This window comes from Poecile atricapillus, assembly GCF_030490865.1.
Source record: "Poecile atricapillus isolate bPoeAtr1 chromosome 36 unlocalized genomic scaffold, bPoeAtr1.hap1 SUPER_36_unloc_3, whole genome shotgun sequence".
NCBI lineage: Eukaryota > Metazoa > Chordata > Aves > Passeriformes > Paridae > Poecile > Poecile atricapillus.
In genome coordinates, this window is record NW_026708993.1 from 1 (window position 1) to 19,425 (window position 19,425).

General features: G+C 52.8%; 2 protein-coding genes across 2 annotated transcripts in view; one reads left to right on the forward strand and one right to left on the reverse strand.

The window, feature by feature from the left end:
* Window positions 1–2,528: 2,528 nt before the first annotated feature.
* Window positions 2,529–6,079, reverse strand: NAA38 (N-alpha-acetyltransferase 38, NatC auxiliary subunit; the record flags this gene model as incomplete). The annotated part of the gene is made up of 2 exons (XM_058828477.1): window positions 5,984–6,079; window positions 2,529–2,735 (listed from the first exon to the last, which is right to left on the reverse strand). Coding segments are annotated over exons 1-2 (252 nt in total), but the record flags the coding sequence as incomplete, so codon positions are not given.
* A 12,215-nt stretch (window positions 6,080–18,294) lies between these two features.
* Window positions 18,295–19,425, forward strand: part of CHD3 (chromodomain helicase DNA binding protein 3) — a 100,396-nt gene continuing 99,265 nt past the window's right edge. Inside the window, 1 exon segment of the mRNA XM_058828490.1 lies at window positions 18,295–18,773. Coding sequence (XP_058684473.1) covers window positions 18,500–18,773 — 274 coding nt within the window. The 5' untranslated portion in view covers window positions 18,295–18,499.

Here is a 19,425-nt window from a genome sequence, read left to right on the forward strand (position 1 = left end):
TCAAAACTCCCCCAAAACACCCCAAAACTGTCTGAAGACCCCCGGATTTGTGCCCCAGACCCGCAGCTTTGAGGAATTCCTCCGCAGAGCCCAGGATGATGTTGCTCTGGCGGTCGGTGCACAGGAACGCTCCCACCCCCCTGAGACCCCCTGAGACCCCCCAAAATCCCCCCAGGACCCCCAAAACTCCCCAGAACCCTCTGAGACCCCCCAAAACACCCCCAGGACCCCCAAAAATCCCTCAAGACCCCCAAAAATCCCTCCAGGATCCCCCAGACCCGCAGCTTTCAGGGATCCCTGCACAGATCCCGGGAACTGCTCTGGGTGTTGGAGCTCAGGGAAGGCTCCCACCCCCATGAGACCCCCCAAAATCCCCCTGAGACCCCCCAGGACCCCCCAAAATCCTCTCAGGACCCTCTGAGACCCCCCAAAACACCCCCAGGACCCCCACAACTCCCTCAAGACCCCCAAAAATCCCTCCAGGATCCCCCAGACCCGCAGCTTTCAGGGATCCCTGCACAGATCCCAAGAACTGCTCCGGGTGTCAGAGCTCAGGGAAGGCTCCCACCCCCCTGAGACCCCCCAGGACCCCCCAAAACACCCCCAGGACCCCCAAAACTCCCCCAGGACCCCCAAAACTCCCCCAGGACCCCCAAAACTCCCCCAGGAACACCCAGGACCCCCAAAAATCCCTCAAGACCCCCAAAATTCCTCCCCAAACCCGCAGCTTTCAGGGATCCCTGCACAGATTCCCTGGGTGTCAGAGCTCAGGGAAGGCTCCCACCCCCTCCAGGACCCCCAAACCCCCCCTGAGACCCCCCAAAACACCCCTGAGACCCCCAAAACTCCCCCAGGACCACCCCAGGACCCCCAAAACCCCCTCAAGACCCCCAAAATTCCCCCAAAACCCACAGCTTTCAGGGATCCCTGCACAGATCCCCTGGGTGTTGGAGCGCAGGGAAGGCTCCCACCCCCTCCAGGACCCCCAAACACCCCCTGAGACCCCCCAAAACACCCCCAGGACCCCCAAAAATCCCTCCAGGACCACCCCAGGACCCCCCAAAATCCCTCAAGACCCCCAAAAATCCCTCCAGGACCCCCCAGACCCGCAGCTTTCAGGGATCCCTGCACAGATCCCGGGAACTGCTCTGGGTGTTGGAGCTCAGGGAAGGCTCCCACCCCCCTGAGACCCCCTGAGACCCCCCAAAACTCCCCCAAAACACCCCAAAACTGTCTCAAGACCCCCGGATTTGTCCCCCAGACCCGCAGCTTTGAAGAATTCCTGCGCAGAGCCGAGGATGACGTTGCTCTGGCGGTCGGTGCACAGGAACGCTCCCACCCCCCTGAGACCCCCCAAAACACCCCCAGGACCCCCAAAACTCCCCCAGGACCACCCCAGGACCCCCAAAAATCCCTCAAGACCCCCAAAATTCCCCCCAGACCCGCAGCTTTCAGGGATCCCTGCACAGATCCCAGGAACTGCTCCGGGTGTTGGAGCTCAGGGAAGGCTCCCACCCACCTGAGACCCCCAGAGACCCCCAGAGACCCCCCAAAACACCCCCAGGACCCCCAAAAATCCCTCCAGGATCCCCCAGACCCGCAGCTTTCAGGGATCAATGCACAGATTCCCTGGGTGTCAGAGCTCAGGGAAGGCTCCCACCCCCCTGAGACCCCCTGAGACCCCCCAAAACACCCCTGAGACCCCCAAAACTCCCCCAGGACCCTCTGAGACCCCCCAAAACACCCCCAGGACCCCCAAAAATCCCTCAAGACCCCCAAAAATCCCTCCAGGATCCCCCAGACCCGCAGTTTTCAGGGATCCCTGCACAGATTCCCTGGGTGTCAGAGCTCAGGGAAGGCTCCCACCCCCCTGAGACCCCCTGAGACCCCCCAAAACACCCCTGAGACCCCCAAAACACCCCCAGGACAACCCCAGGACCCCCAAAACTGTCTCAAGACCCCCGGATTTGTCCCCCAGACCCGCAGCTTTGAGGAATTCCTGCGCAGAGCCGAGGATGACGTTGCTCTGGCGGTCGGTGCACAGGAACGCTCCCACCCCCCTGAGACCCCCTGAGACCCCCCCAAAACACCCCAGGACCCCCAAAACCCCCCCAGGACCACCCCAGGACCCCCAAAAATCCCTCAAGACCCTCAAAATTCCTCCCCAGACCCGCAGTTTTCAGGGATCAATGCACAGATCCCAGGAACTGCTCCGGGTGTTGGAGCTCAGGGAACGCTCCCAACCCCGAGACCCCCTGAGACCCCCCAAAACTCCCCCAGGACCCCCAAAACTCCCCCAGGACCCCCAAAACACCCCCAGGACCCCCAAAACACCCCCAGGACCACCCCAGGACCCCCAAAAATCTCTCAAGACCCCAAAATTCCCCCCAAACCCGCAGCTTTCAGGGATCCCTGCACAGATCCCAGGAACTGCTCTGGGTGTTGGAGCTCAGGGAAGGCTCCCACCCCCTCCAGGACCCCCAAACCCCCCCTGAGACCCCCCAAAACCCCCCAAAACACCCCAAAACTGTCTCAAGACCCCCGGATTTGTGCCCCAGACCCGCAGCTTTGAGGAATTCCTGCGCAGAGCCCAGGATGACGTTGCTCTGGCGGTCGGTGCACAGGAACGCTCCCACCAGGGTTCTCCCGTCCGACATTCGGATCCGGAGGCTCCGGTTCAGCAGCGACTCCAGGCGCTGCCGCCCCCGGGGGGGCTCCGGGACCCCCGGCCCGGCCTCCATTTGGGGAGGGGGAGTTGGGGTTAGGGACCCCCGAGGATGATGAGGGGGATCCCCGGGTTTGGCTCGGGGTGAAATGTTTTGGGTGGGGGGTGGATGGAGTGAAGGGTGGGAGCCCCAAAACTCTGAAAATCCCTCTAAAAGCTCCCTAAAACCTCTGAAAACTCCTCTAAAACCCCTAAAAACGCCTCTAAAACCCCTAAAAACCCCTCTAAAACCTCTAAAAACCCCACAGCCCCTAAAAACCCCTAAAAATCCCGCCAAAAACCCTAAAACCTCTAAAAATCCCTCTAAAACCCCTAAAAACGCCTCTAAAACCTCTAAAAACTCTTCTAAAACCCCTAAAAACTCCTCTAAAACCCCTAAAAATCCCACAAAAATCCTGAAACCTCTAAAAACCCTAAAAACCCCTCTAAAACTCCTAAAACCTCTAAAAACTCCTCTAAAACCTCTAAAAACCGCTCTAAAACTTCTAAAAAACCCCACAGCCCCTAAAAACCCCTCTAAAACTCCTCTAAAACCTCTTTAAAATCCCTGAAAACTCCTCTAACACCCCTCTAAAATCCTAAGACCCCTAAAAATCCCCCCAAAAAACCCTAAAACCTCTAAAAACCCCTAAAATCCCTCTAAAACCCCTAAAACCCTCATCAAACCCCCCTAAAACCTCTAAAAACCTCTCAAACCCCTCTAAAACCCCCTCTAAAACCCATAAAAACCTCCCTAAAACCTCTAAAAACTCCTCTAAAACCCCTAAAAACCCCTCAAAAACCTCTAAAAACCCCTCTAAAACCCCTAAAAACTCCTCCAAAACCCTAAAAACTCCTCTGAAACCCCTAAAAACCCCTCTAAAACCCCTAAAAACCCCTCAAAAACCCCTAAAAACGCCTCTAAAACCTATAAAAACTCCTCTAAAACCTATAAAAACCCCTCTAAAACCTATAAAAACCCTCTAAAACCCCTAAAAACTCCTCTAAAATCTCTAAAAATCCCTCCAAAACCCCTAAAAACTCCTCTAAAACCTCTAAAAATCCCTCTAAGACCCCCTAAAACCCCTAAAAATCCTCCCAAAAACCCTAAAACCTCTAAAAACCCCTAAAAACCCCTCTAAAACCCCTAAAAACTCCTCTAAAAACTCCTCTAAAACCTCTAAAAATCCTCTAAAACCTCTAAAAACTCCTCTAAAACCCCTAAAAACCCCTTTAAAACCCCTAAAAACCCCTTTAAAACCCCTAAAAACTCCTCTAAGACCCCCTAAAAACTCCTCTAAGACCCCCTAAAAATCCCCACAAAAACCCTGAAACCTCTAAAAACTCCTCTAAAACCCCTAAAAACTCCTCTAAAACATCTAAAAACTCCTCTAAAACCCCTAAAAACCTCCAAAGACTCCTCAAAAACCCCTCTAAAACCCCTAAAAAAACCCCAACCTCCCCAAAACCCCTCCTCAGCCCCCCCAAACCTTCTCCAGGCCCCCCAAACCTCCCCTCAGCCCCTAAACCCCCCCCCAAACCTTCCTCCAACCCCTATGGGCCCCCCAAACCTCTAAAAACCCCTCTAAAGCCCCCAAATTCCATCCCAAACCCCCCCAAACCTTCCCCCAGCCCCCCTGGACCCCCCAAAACCCCACCCCAAGCCCCCCCCAAAACCCCCCCCAGCCCCTAAAACCCCCCCAAAACCCCCCAAAATCTTCCCCAATCCCCCCCAGCCCCTAAAACCCCCTCCAAACCTCCCTGGACCCCCCAAATCCCCTCCCCAGGCCACCCCAAAACCTTCTCCAGCTCCTAAAACCCCCCCCAAATCCTTCCCCAATCCCCCCCAGCCCCTAAAACCCCCCCAAAACCCCCTAAAACCTCCCCAGCCCCTAAAACCCCCCCAAATCCCATCCCAAACCCCCCAAAACCTTCCCCAGCCCCTAAAACCCCCCCAAAACCCCCCAAATCCTTCCCCAATCCCCCCAGCCCCTAAAACCCCCCCAAATCCCATCCAAGCCCCCCAAAACCTTTCTCCAACCTCTATGGACCCCAAAACCCCCTCTAAAACCCCCCCAAAATCTTTCTCAACCCCCCCCAGCCCCTAAAACCCCCCCAAATCCCATCCCAAACCCCCCAAACCTTTCCCAGCCCCTAAAATCCCCCAAACCCCATCCCAAACCCCCCCCAAACCCCCCTGGACCCCCCAAAACCCCACCCCAAGCCCCCCAAAACCTTCCCCCAGCCCCTAAAACCCCCCCAAACCCCTTCCCAACCCCCCCAAAACCTTCCCCAGCCCCCATGGACCCCCCCAAACCCCCCTGGACCCCCCAAAACCCCACCCCAAGCCCCCCCAAACCTTCCCCCAGCCCCTAAAAACCCCCCAAATCCCATCCCAGCCCCCCCTAAAACCTTCCCCAGCCCCTAAAACCCCCCCAAATCCCATCCCAAACCCCCCAAAACCTTTCTCAATCCCCCCAAGACCTTCCCCCAGCCCCCCTGGACCCCCCCAAACCCCCCTGGACCCCCCAAAACCCCACCCCAAGCCCCCCCAAAATCTCCCCCAGCCCCTAAAACCCCCCCAAATCCCTTCCAAGCCCCCCCAAAACCTTCCCCAGCCCCTAAAACCCCCCAAACCCCCATGGACCCCCCAAAACCCCACCCCAAGCCCCCCCAAAACCTTCCCCAGCCCCTAAAACCCCCCAAGCCCCCCCAAAACCTCCCCCAGCCCCTAAAATCCCCCCAAATCCCATCCCAAACCCCTCCCAGCCCCTAAAATCCCCCCAAACCCCCCCCCAAGCCCCCCCAAAACCTTCCCCCAGCCCCTAAAACCCCCCCAAACCTTCCCCAGCCCCTAAAACCCCCCTAAACCCCCCTGGACCCCCCAAAACCCCACCCCAAGCCCCCCCCAAACCTTCCCCAGCCCCTAAAACCCCCCCCAAACCTTCCCCAGCCCCTAAAATCCCCCCAAATCCCATCCCAAACCCCCCCCAAATCCCCCTGGACCCCCCAAAACCCCGCCCCAAGCCCCCCCAAAACCTTCCCCAGCCCCTAAAACCCCCCCAAACCCTCCTGGACCCCCCAACATTCTCTGAGGCCCCCCCACATCCCCTCCCCCCCCCCCAGGGCCCCCCTTTGTCCCCCCCTCAGCCCTCAGAGCCCCCTCCCCCCCCCTCCAAACCCCTCCCCCCCCCTCCAAACCCCTCCCCCCACCTCCGGACCCCTCCCCCCCCTCTCCGGACCCCTCCCCACCCCCAAATTCCCCCTCCCCCCCCTCACACTCACGGCCGGGGCTCCCCCCGCCTCCTCCGGCGGATCCGCCATGATGGCGCCGCTTTCCCGGCAGCCCCTGCGCGGCCCAGGGCAGGGGGCGGAGCCAACGACCACAACTCCCGGCGTGCACCGCGCGCCGCTTGGCAGCCATGACACCCGGGACTACGTTTCCCGGCGTGCACCGCGCGGGGCGCGGCGGCCATGACACTTAGGACTACGTTTCCCGGCGTGCACCGCGCGGGGCGCGGCGGCCATGACACCCAGGACTACGTTTCCCGGCGTGCACCGCGCGGGGCACGGCGGCCATGACACTTAGGACTACGTTTCCCGGCGTGCACCGCGGTCGCGCAGAACCCGGATTTCCGGTGGCGTTGCCATGGCGACGGGCGGCGCGGCCTACGGTGGCGACCCCAGGCCAGGCCTGAGAGACCCCCCGAGGTGCGGGGGGGGAGGGGAGGGGTCCCTGAGGGGTTTGGGGGGGCTCAGGAGGGGTTTTGGGGGTGGGGGGGGTCGGGGGTCTCCTTTTTTAAGGGGGGGTTCCCCCTCCGTGACCCCTCCCCCTCCACAACACAGGCGCTCCCCCTCATGGCGGTGATGACGTCACCGGCAGAGGTGGGGGGGGAGGGGTCAGGGGTCCTCAATCCCCTCCCCCACCCCCCAAAATCCCCGGTGACACCGGGGGGGGGTCCCCAGGAGGGTCCCACCCCTCCCCCACTCAGGGTTTTGGGGACAAATTGGGGCTTTTTGGAGCTCGAATAAATAAATGGGATTTTGTGTGAAGGAGGCGATCGGGGACACGTTTGGGGACAGCTGTCCATGTCACCTGTCTGTGTCACCTGTGTCACCTGTCCATTGTCACCTGTCTGTGTCACCTGTCTGTGTCACCTGTCTGTGTTACCTGTCTGTGTCACCTGTCCATGTCACCTGTCCATTGTCACCTGTCCATTGTCACCTGTCTGTGTCACCTGTCTGTGTCACCTGTCTGTGTCACCTGTCCATTGTCACCTGTGTCACCTGTGTCACCTGTCTGTGTCACCTGTCCATTGTCACCTGTCCATTGTCACCTGTCCCTGTGTCACCTGTCCATTGTCACCTGTGTCACCTGTGTCACCTGTCCATTGTCACCTGTGTCACCTGTGTCACCTGTGTCACCTGTCCATTGTCACCTGTCCATTGTCACCTGTCTGTGTCACCTGTGTCACCTGTGTCACCTGTCTGTGTCACCTGTCCATTGTCACCTGTCCATTGTCACCTGTGTCACCTGTGTCACCTGTCCGTGTCACCTGTCCATTGTCACCTGTGTCACCTGTCCATTGTCACCTGTCCATTGTCACCTGTGTCACCTGTCCATGTCACCTGTGTCACCTGTCCATTGTCACCTGTCCATTGTCACCTGTCCATTGTCACCTGTGTCACCTGTGTCACCTGTGTCACCTGTGTCACCTGTCCATTGTCACCTGTGTCACCTGTCCATTGTCACCTGTCTGTGTCACCTGTCCATTGTCACCTGTGTCACCTGTCCATTGTCACCTGTCCATTGTCACCTGTCCATTGTCACCTGTCCATTGTCACCTGTGTCACCTGTGTCACCTGTCCGTGTCACCTGTCCATTGTCACCTGTGTCACCTGTCCATTGTCACCTGTCCATTGTCACCTGTGTCACCTGTCCATTGTCACCTGTCCATTGTCACCTGTCCATTGTCACCTGTCCATTGTCACCTGTGTCACCTGTCCATTGTCACCTGTGTCACCTGTGTCACCTGTGTCACCTGTCCGTGTCACCTGTCCATTGTCACCTGTGTCACCTGTGTCACCTGTCCATTGTCACCTGTCCATTGTCACCTGTCTGTGTCACCTGTGTCACCTGTCTGTGTCACCTGTCCATTGTCACCTGTCCATTGTCACCTGTGTCACCTGTCCGTTGTCACCCGTCCGTGTCCCCACCCCTGACACCCGAGGGTCACTCAGGGTGTGACAGTGACAACGAGCGGGAACAGCCGGGCACAGCACGTGGTGACATCGGTGACACCGCGACATGGGTGACATGGTGACACCGTGACACCGTGACACAGTGACACCGTGACACCGTGACATAGATACACCGTGACATCAGTGACACCGTGACACTGTGACATAGATACACCATGACATCGGTGACACCGCGACACCGTGACACCGTGACACCGTGACATCAGTGACACGGTGACATAGATACACCGTGACACGGTGACACCGTGACACCATGACATTGGTGACACCGTGACACAGTGACATAGATACACCGTGACACCGTGACATCGGTGACACCGCTACACGGTGACATAGATACACCATGACATCGGTGACACCGTGACACCGTGACATCAGTGACACAGTGACATAGATACACCGTGACACGGTGACACCGCGACACCGTGACATCGGTGACACCGTGACATCGGTGACACCATGACATCGGTGACACCGTGACATCGGTGACACCGTGACACGGTGACATAGATACACCATGACATCGGTGACACCGCGACACCGTGACATCGGTGACACGGTGACACAGTGACATAGATACACCGTGATATTGGTGACACCGTGACACCGTGACACTGTGATATCGGTGACACCGTGACACCGTGACATAGATACACCGTGACATCGGTGACACGGTGACACAGTGACATAGATACACCGTGATATTGGTGACACCGCGACACCGTGACACCGTGATATCGGTGACACCACGACACCGTGACATCAGTGACACCATGACATCAGTGACACCGTGACACCGTGACACCGTGACATCGGTGGCACCGTGACACCGTGACACTGTGATATCAGTGACACCGTGACACTGTGACACCGTGACACCGTGACACCGTGATATCGGTGACACCATGACACCGTGACACCGTGACATCAGTGACACCGTGACACTGTGATATTTGTGACACCGTGACATTAGTGACACGGTGACATCAGTGACATCAGTGACACGGTGACATAGATACACCGTGACATTGGTGACACCCCGACACCGTGACATGGTGACATCGGTGACACAGTGACACAGGTACACGGTGACACGGTGACATCGTGACATTGGTGACATTGGTGACATGGTGACACAGTGACACAGTGACATCAGCGACACCATGACATGGTGACACCCCACAGTGACACCGTGACACGGTGACACAGGTACACAGTGACACCTGACAGTGACACTGTGACATTGGTGACACTGTGACACGGTGACACCCCACAGTGACATCAGTGACATTGCTGACACTGTGACACGGTGACATCGGTGACATTGGTGACATGGTGACACAGGTACACAGTGACACCGTGACACAGTGACATGGTGACATCAGTGACACCGTGACACGGTGACACCGTAACGTGGTGACACCCCACAGTGACACTGTGACACGGTGACATGGTGCCATCGGTGACATGGTGACACAGGTACACAGTGACACCCCACAGTGACACTGTGACATCAGTGCCACCCCACAGTGACATCAGTGTCACCCCAGGATGACAAAGTGACATCAGTGCCACCCCAGGGTGCCATTGGTGACATCAGTGCCACCCCAGAGTGACACAGTGACATCAGTGACATGGTGACACCGTGACACGGTGACATCAGTGTCACCAGTGACACCCCACAGTGACACAGTGACATCAGTGCCACCCCACAGTGACATCGGTGTCACCCCAGGATGACAAAGTGACATCAGTGTCACCCCACAGTGACACCGTGACATCAGTGCCACCCCACGGTGACATCAGTGCCACCCCACGGTGACATCAGTGTCACCCCACAGTGACACAGTGACATCAGTGCCACCCCACGGTGCCACCCCACGGTGCCATTGGTGTCATCAGTGCCACCCCAGGGTGACACCAGTGTGACCTAACGGTGACACAGTGACATCAGTGCCACCCCAGGATGACATTGGTGACATCAGTGCCACCCCACGGTGACATCAGTGTGACCTAATGGTGACACAGTGCCATCAGTGCCACCCCAGGGTGACACAGTGACATCAGTGCCACCCCACGGTGACATCGGTGCCACCCCACGGTGACATTGGTGACATCAGTGCCACCCCAGGGTGACACCAGTGTGACCTAACGGTGACACAGTGACATCAGTGTCACCCCAGGGTGCCATTGGTGCCATTGGTGTCACCCCAGGGTGACACCCCACAGTGACACAGTGACATCAGTGCCACCCCAGGGTGACATTGGTGACATCAGTGTCACCCCACAGTGACATCAGTGCCACCCCAGGGTGACACAGTGCCATTGGTGTCACCCCAGGGTGACATCAGTGTCACCCCACGGTGACATCAGTGCCACCCCAGGGTGCCATTGGTGACATCGGTGCCACCCCAGGGTGACATCAGTGTGACCTAACGGTGACAGAGTGACATCAGTGCCACCCCATGGTGTCACAGTGACATCAGTGTCACCCCACAGTGACACAGTGACATCAGTGCCACCCCAGGGTCACATCAGTGTGACCTAATGGTGACACAGTGACATCAGTGCCACCCCACGGTGACATCAGTGTCACCCCACAGTGACACAGTGACATCAGTGCCACCCCACGGTGACATCAGTGTCACCCCATGGTGCCATAGGTGCCATTGGTGTCACCCCAGGGTGGCACCAGTGTGACCTAACGGTGACACAGTGACATCAGTGTCACCCCACGGTGCCATTGGTGCCACCCCAGGGTGCCACTGGTGACATCGGTGTCACCCCACAGTGACACAGTGACATCAGTGCCACCCCACAGTGACATCAGTGCCACCCCAGGGTGACACAGTGACATCAGTGACACCCCACGGTGCCATTGGTGACATCAGTGCCACCCCAGGGTGACACCAGTGTGACCTAACGGTGACACAGTGACATCAGTGTCACCCCAGGGTGCCATTGGTGCCATTGGTGTCACCCCAGGGTGACACCCCACAGTGACACAGTGACATCAGTGCCACCCCAGGGTGACATTGGTGACATCAGTGTCACCCCACAGTGACATCAGTGCCACCCCAGGGTGACACAGTGCCATTGGTGTCACCCCAGGGTGACATCAGTGTCACCCCACGGTGACATCAGTGCCACCCCAGGGTGCCATTGGTGACATCGGTGCCACCCCAGGGTGACATCAGTGTGACCTAACGGTGACAGAGTGACATCAGTGCCACCCCATGGTGTCACAGTGACATCAGTGTCACCCCACAGTGACACAGTGACATCAGTGCCACCCCAGGGTCACATCAGTGTGACCTAATGGTGACACAGTGACATCAGTGCCACCCCACGGTGACATCAGTGTCACCCCACAGTGACACAGTGACATCAGTGCCACCCCACGGTGACATCAGTGTCACCCCATGGTGCCATAGGTGCCATTGGTGTCACCCCAGGGTGGCACCAGTGTGACCTAACGGTGACACAGTGACATCAGTGTCACCCCACGGTGCCATTGGTGCCACCCCAGGGTGCCACTGGTGACATCGGTGTCACCCCACAGTGACACAGTGACATCAGTGCCACCCCACGGTGACATTGGTGACATCAGTGTCACCCCACAGTGACACAGTGACATCAGTGCCACCCCAGGGTGACACCAGTGTGACCTAACGGTGACAAAGTGACGTCAGTGTCACCCCACGGTGCCATTGGTGCCATTGGTGTCACCCCAGGGTGACACCCCACAGTGACACCGTGACATCAGTGCCACCCCAGGGTCACATCAGTGTCACCCCACGGTGACATCGGTGCCACCCCACGGTGCCACCCCACGGTGCCATTGGTGACATCAGTGTCACCCCACAGTGACACAGTGACATCAGTGCCACCCCAGGGTGACACCAGTGTGACCTAACGGTGACAAAGTGACGTCAGTGTCACCCCACAGTGACACAGTGCCATCGGTGTCACCCCAGGGTGCCATTGGTGACATCAGTGTCACCCCAGGGTGACACAGTGACATCAGTGACATGGTGACAGTGTGACACGGTGACACCAGTGTGACCTAACGGTGACACCGTGACATCAGTGCCACCCCACAGTGACATTGGTGACATCAGTGTCACCCCACAGTGACACAGTGACATCAGTGCCACCCCAGGGTGACACCATTTGTGGGAATTTGGGGGAATTTGGGGGAAATTTGGGGTTTTTGAGGTGTCCCATGAGAGTTTTGGGGACATTTGGGAGGGATTTGTGAGAATTTGGGGGAATTTGGGGGGAATTTGGGGAAATTTGGGGGTTTTTGAGGTGTCACATGAAGGTTTTGGGGACATTTGGGAGGAATTTGGGGGAATTTGGGGGAAATTTGTGGGAATTTGAGGGGAATTTGGGGAAATTTGGGGTTTTTGAGGTGTCCCATGAGAGTTTTGAGGAGATTTGTGAGGATTTGGGGGGAATTTTGGGGAAATTTGGGGTTCTTGAGGTGTCACATGAAGGTTTTGGGGACATTTGGGGGGAATTTGGGGGAATTTGGGGGAATTTGGGAGAATTTTGGGGTTTTTGAGGTGTCACATGAAGGTTTTGGGGACATTTGGGGGAATTTGTGAGAATTTGGGGGAAATTTGGGGGAATTTGAGGGGAATTTGGGGAAATTTGGGGTTTTTGAGGTGTCCCATGAGAGTTTTGAGGAGATTTGGGAGGAATTTGGAAGAATTTGGGGGAATTTTGGGGAATTTGAAGAAATTTTGGGATTCTCGTGGCCTCACATGAAGTTTTGAGGATATTTGGGGGGAATTTTGGTGGAATTTGGGGGAATTTTGGGTAAATTTGGGGGTTCTTGAGGTGTCACATGAAGGTTTTGGGGGAATTTGGGGAAATTTGGGGTTTTTGAGGTGTCACAGGAGGGTTTTGGGGGAATTTGGGGAAATTTGGGGGAATTTAGGGGAATTTGGGGGTTCTTGAGGTGTCACATGAAGGTTTTGGGGGAATTTTGGGGGAATTTGGGGGAATTTTGGGGAAATTTGGGGTTCTTGAGGTGTCACATGAAGGTTTTGGGGACATTTGGGGGAATTTTGGGGTTTTTGAGGTGCCACAGGAGGGTTTTGGGAGGATTTGGGGGAAATTTTTGGGAATTTGGTGGGAATTTGGGGAAATTTGGGGGTTTTAGAGGTGTCCCATGAGAGTTTTGAGGAGATTTGTGGGAATTTGGGGGCAATTTGGGGGAATTTTGGGGAAATTTGGGGTTTTTGAGGTGTCCCATGAGAGTTTTGAGGAGATTTTTGGGAATTTGGGGGGAATTTGGGTAAATTTGGGGGTTTTTGAGGTGTCACATGAAGGTTTTGGGGACATTTGGGAGGAATTTGGGGGAATTCGGGGAAAATTTGGGGGAATTTTGGGGAATTTGAGGAAATTTTGGGATTCTCGTGGCCTCACATGAAGTTTTGAGGATATTTGGGGGGAATTTTGGTGGAATTTGGGGGAATTTTGGGTAAATTTGGGGGTTCTTGAGGTGTCACATGAAGGTTTTGGGGGAATTTGGGGAAATTTGAGGGGAATTTGGAGGATTTGGGGGTTCTTGAGGTGTCACAGGAGGGTTTTGGGAGGATTTGGGGGAAATTTTTGGGAATTTGGTGGGAATTTGGGGAAATTTGGGGTTTTTGAGGTGTCCCATGAGAGTTTTGAGGAGATTTGTGAGGATTTGGGGGGAATTTAGGGAAATTTGGGGGTTCTTGAGGTGTCACATGAAGGTTTTGGGGACATTTGGGGGAAAGTTTTGGGAATTTGGGAGGAATTTGTGAGAATTTGGTGGAATTTGGGGGGAATTTAGGGAAATTTGGGGTTCTTGAGGTGTCACATGAAGGTTTTGGGGACATTTGGGGGGAATTTGGGAAAATTTGGGGGAATTTTGGGGAATTCGGGGAAATTTGGGGTTTTTGAGGTGTCCCATGAGAGTTTTGAGGAGATTTGGGAGGAATTCGTGAGAATTTGGGGGGAATTTGGGGAAATTTGGGGTTCTTGAGGTGTCCCATGCGAGTTTTGAGGAGATTTGGGAGGAATTTGTGAGAATTTGGGGGAATTTGGGGGGAATTTGGGTAAATTTGGGGTTTCTTGAGGCATCACATGAAGGTTTTGGGGGAATTTGGGGAAATTTGGGGAAAATTTGGGGGAATTTGGGGGGAATTTGGGGAAATTTGGGGTTTTTGAGGTGTCTCATGCGAGTTTTGAGGAGATTTTTGGGAATTTGGGGGGAATTTGGGGGAATTTGGGGTCTTGAGGTGTCACGTGAAGGTTTTGGGGACATTTGGGGGAAAGTTTTGGGAATTTGGGAGGAATTTGTGAGAATTTGGGGGAATTTTGGGGAATTTGGGGGAATTCTGGGGAAATTTGGGGGTTTTTGAGGTGTCACATGAAGGTTTGGGAGGATTTGGGAGGAATTTGGGGAAATTTGGGGGGAATTTGGGAAATTTGGGGGTTTTTGAGGTGTCCCATGAGAGTTTTGAGGAGATTTGTGAGGATTTGGGGGAAATTTGGGGGTTTTTGAGGTGTCACATGAACGTTTTGGGGACATTTGGGAGGAATTTGTGAGAATTTGGGGAAAATTTGGTGGAATTTGGGGGAATTTTGGGATTCTCGTGGTGTCACATGAAGGTTTTGGGGACATTTGGGGGGAAATTGGGGAAAAATTGGGGGAATTTGGGGGAAATTGGTGGAAATTTGGGGGAATTTTGGGATTCTTGTGGCCTCACACGAAGCTTTTGGGTGAAATTTTGGTGAAATTTGTGGGGAATTTGGGGAATTTGGGGGAATTTGGAGGAAATTTGTGTGAATTTGGTGGAATTTGTGGGAATTTTGGGCTTCTTGTGGCCTCACACGAAGCTTTTGGTGGAATTTGGCCTCACTGACAACAACCAGGAGCAACTTTTGAGCAAAAAAACCCCAAATAACCTAAAACCCCCAAACTCTGAGTGGTTTTCCCCCAATTTTCCATCATTTTGGGGTAAAAAAAGCCCTAAAAAGGAACAAGAAATTAAAAAAAAAGCAGCAAAACTCAACGAGGAGGGGAGGGACAGGCAAGGCCTGAGGTTTTTGGGGTGATTTTGGAGCATTTTGGGCAATTTCAGTGCCTAAAAACCTTCATTGATGAAAATTTCACCTCTGGGGGTTTTTTGGGGCTGGATTTGGGGGGATTTAAACATTTTTTTCTCTTCTTTTTAATATTTTATTTTCCCTTTTTAAATTTTTCCCCCTTTTCCCAGTATTTTTATTTTTTATCCTTTTTTTTTTCCTTCCTTTTTATTAATTTTTCTCCTTTTCTTAACATTTCTTTCTCTTTATTAAACTTTTTTTCCATCTCTTTAACTCTTTATGAATTTTTTCCCCCATTTTTGATTTTTACATTTTTAAATATTTTTCCCTTTTGAATTTTATCCATTTTTTATCTCCCCCCTTTCAATACTTTTTCCATTTTTTTTCCTTTTTTTTAAAAATCTTTCAATCTTTTCCCCCATTTCCGAATATTTTTAAAATCTTTTCTCCCTTTTCATCCTTTTTCCCTCCTTAAATGTTTCATTTTTAACATTTCTCCACTTTTCAATATTTTTTTCTGAATATTTTTCTCAATTTAAACATTTTTTAAACTTTCACCCACTTAAAATATTTCCCATTTTCTTCCTCTTCATTTTTTTCCTTTTTCAATTCTTCAAAATTTTTATAATTTTTCCCCTTTTCCCATTTTTTTTACCTTTTCCCATCTTTTTTCCATCCTCTTCCCTTTTCCGATCTTTTTAAATAAAAATATTTTTTTCTCTCAACCTTTTTTTATTTTTTAACCATTTCTCAAAAATTTTCTTCCACTTTTTAAAACCCTTTCCCAATATTTTATAAATTCCTTTTCAATTTTTGCTCTTTTCCCTTTTTTCCCCTTTTTTCCCTTTTTTTCCCTTTTTCAATCTTTTCCCCCTTTTTAACCCTTTTTTCCTTTTAAATTCTTTTTCCTTTTTCCACCTTTTTACTTTTCCAATATTTTCCTTTTTAATCTTTTCCCCTTTTTAATCTTTCCCCCTTTTCCAATATTTTCCCCTTTTTAATTTCATTTTATTTCCATTTTTTAAATTCTTTTCCCATCTTTTTTATCCCTTTTCAACCTTTTTTTAAAATCCATTTTCAACCTTTTTTTAAATTCCTTTTCAATCTTTTTTACCCCTTTTCAATCTTTTTTATCCCTTTTCAATCTTTTTTTATTCCTTTTCAACCTCCCCCCTTCCCCACCCTTTTTTAACCCATTTTTCCAACCCCTTCCTCAACCTTTATATTTATTTTTATTTAATCCTCATAACCCCCCCCTTTTATTTTTTTTTTGTTTTTTCCTCCCTGCAACCTTAAAGAAACTCCAAAAAAAGAAAAGAAAAAAGAGAAAAAAAAAAAAACCACCCAAAAGGAGAAAAAAAAGAAAAACCCCAAAACCCAACCCACCAAACCACTCCCTTCCCAAGTATTTCAAAGTCGAGGAGGGAGGGAGAAAACAACAACAACAAAAAAAAAAATATTTAAAAACCGCATTTTAATTTAAATTCTATTATTTTTTTTTTTTCTTTTAAAGCCCGGGTTTAAAATCACCGAGGGGAGGAGGCGAAAAAAGAGAATTAAAAAAACCTTCAAAATAATAATAATATATATATTTTTATATATATAAAAAAAAAAGGGAAGCGTGACGAGTATGGAACTAGTTAACCTTTAACAATTTATGCTGATGTCACACTGAGCATGAGTACTGATTAATCCTTCCAACCCCCCCGAAATATTTTTATGGGAGTGAGGAGGGGAAAAAAAAAAAAAAAAAGGAGAGGAAGAGGGGGGGGGAGAAGAATAAGAAGAAAGAAGAAGAAGAAAAAAAAAAAGCAAGAAGGGAAAAAAAAAAAAAGAAATAATTTACCGCAGCCATCTTTGTTTTATGCAGAAAAATCTCTCCGGCTTCGTGTTTTTCCCCCCCCCAGGTTTGGGGCCACAGAAATATTTGTTCCTTCGTCGAGGCGGAATATCTGAGGGAGGGGGGAAAAAAAACAACAGCAAAAATAATTAATTCTAATTAATGAGGCCCCCCAAACCCACTAAAAATACCCTAAAAAGCGGCAGGATGAGGATTATTCGCCTGCTCGGGTTGTAGAGGCAGAAAGTTGTGAGGGGGGGAGGGTGGGGTGGGGGGGAGTTTTGGGATTTATTATTATTTTTTTTAAAGAGTTTCGCTTTTATTTTTTTTTTCTAATTTTTAATTTTTTTTCTATTTTTTCATGTTTTTTGGTTTTTTTTTAAATTTTATTTTAACTCGCACCGTTGAATTTTTTAAGTTTTTTTTTTCCTTTTCACGCTTTTTTTTAATGTTGATTTTTTTTTTACCCTTTTCAGCCCCTTCCCATTTTTTGTTTATTTTTAACCTTTTTTTTAATCCCCTTCCCTTTTTAAATTTTAACGCTTATTTTTAATTCTCCCCCCACCCCTTCACCACATCAATTTTAACGTCGCTTTCTCCCCTTTTCCATCCCCCTTTTTTTCAAATTTTTTAATGCCGATTTTTACCCCTTTTTTTGCTTTTCAATCCTCCCCTCGAACATTTTTCCACCCCGTTTTTTCACTTCACCCTTCCTTTCCCCTCACAATTTAACTCCTTTTCAATCCTCCCCTTGATTCCTTTTCATTCTTTTTCCCCCCTCAACCCTTCCCTTTCCTCCTCCTTTTTTTTTTTTTTTAAATATTAATTTTAATTATTTTTTTTTTCTCTCTCTCCTTAATTCCCCTCCCCCTTTCGCGGGTTGGGTTTTGCCGGGTTTTTGTTTTTTTTTTTCCCTTTTTATTTTTTTTTCTTTTTGCTGTCCTTTTTTCTTATTTTTTTTTTTTTAAAGCTTTTTTCGCCTCTTTTTCACCCTCCTTCCTCCCCCAAGGTGTGTGTGGGGCAACTTTAAAAAACAAAAAAAACCCTCATTCGGCCATTTTGCGCTTTTTTTTATTATTTCTTCCCTCACGGAGCTCGTGAGGGGGGGCACCACCCCTCATATTTTCCCTCATTTTTAACCCCTCCCTTCTCCATATTTTTTTACACCTCCCCCCCCCAACATCAACCCTCCACTTACCGGGGTGTGTTTTTTTTTTTTAATATATTATTTTTTTTTTTTTTTTTTCATTTTTCGTGAGGGAAAGAAGAGGAAAAGGGGGGGGGGTTTATTTTAAAATTACACCCGGGGCGGCCATTTTCGCTGCCGGCGCCGTCCCGCCGCCCGCCCGCCCGCCCGCCCTCACACCGCGCCCTGAGGCGATTTTAACCGATCCGGCCGTTTTTCAACCCATTCACCGCCGCCCCCCCCTCCGCGGCCCCACCGGGCCCGGCCCGGGGGGGGTCTCCCCGTTAATCCCCCCCCCCTTTCCCCTCAATTTTCACCTCACAAACCGAGCCCCCACCTCAGCGGCGGGGGCGGTTTTGGGGGCGGTGGGAGCGGCGCACGCCGAGGGTCCCCTCGGCCCCCCGCCCCTCACCCCGCCATGGCGTCCCCGCTGAGGGAGGACGAGGAGGAGGAGGAGGAGATGGCGGTGTCCGAGGGGGATGAGGAGGACGACGACGAGGAGGACGACGAGGAAGAGGAGGAGGAAGACGCCGCCGCCGCTGCTGCCGCCGCAGCCGCCGCCGCCGCCGCGCTTTTGGCCGGGCACAGAGGGGCTCCCGACATCTTCGCCGGGCCGGCCCCGGCCCCGCTGCCGCCGCCGCCGCCGCCGCCGCCAGCGCCCGCCGCGCCCGGACCGCCGGAGGCGCCCGCAGGTACAGCCGGGACCCCCCCCGAGTGACCCCTCAGAGTGACCGGGACCCCCCGAGTGACCCCTCAGAGTGACCAGGACCCCCCGAGTGACCCCTCAGAGTGACCGGGACCCCCCGAGTGACCCTTCAGAGTGACCGGGACCCCCCGAGTGACCCCTCAGAGCTGCCCGGAGGGACCACCGGGACCCCCGAGTGACCCCTCAGAGATCCCCGGAGGGACCACCGGGAACCCCCGAGTGACCCCTCAGAGTGACCAGAACCCCCCGAGTGACCCCTCAGAGTGACCAGAACCCCCCGAGTGACCCCTCAGAGTGACCGGGACCCCCCGAGTGACCCCTCAGAGTGACCGGGACCCCCCGAGTGACCCCTCGGAGCTGCCCCCAGATTCCCTCAGAGCTTCCCGGAGGAACCGCCGGGATGCTCAGAGTGACCGGGACTCCCCTAGTGACCGCCCTGAGCCCTCAGAGCCTCCCGGGGGTACCGGGACCCTTCGAGTGACCCTTCAGAGCTGCCCGGAGGTACCGAGACCCCTCGAGTGCCCCCTCAGAGTGACCGGGACCCCCGAGTGACCCCTCAGAGTGACCGGGACCCCCGAGTGACCCCTCAGAGCTTCCCGGAGGTACCGGGACCCCTCGAGTGCCCCCTCAGAGCCCTC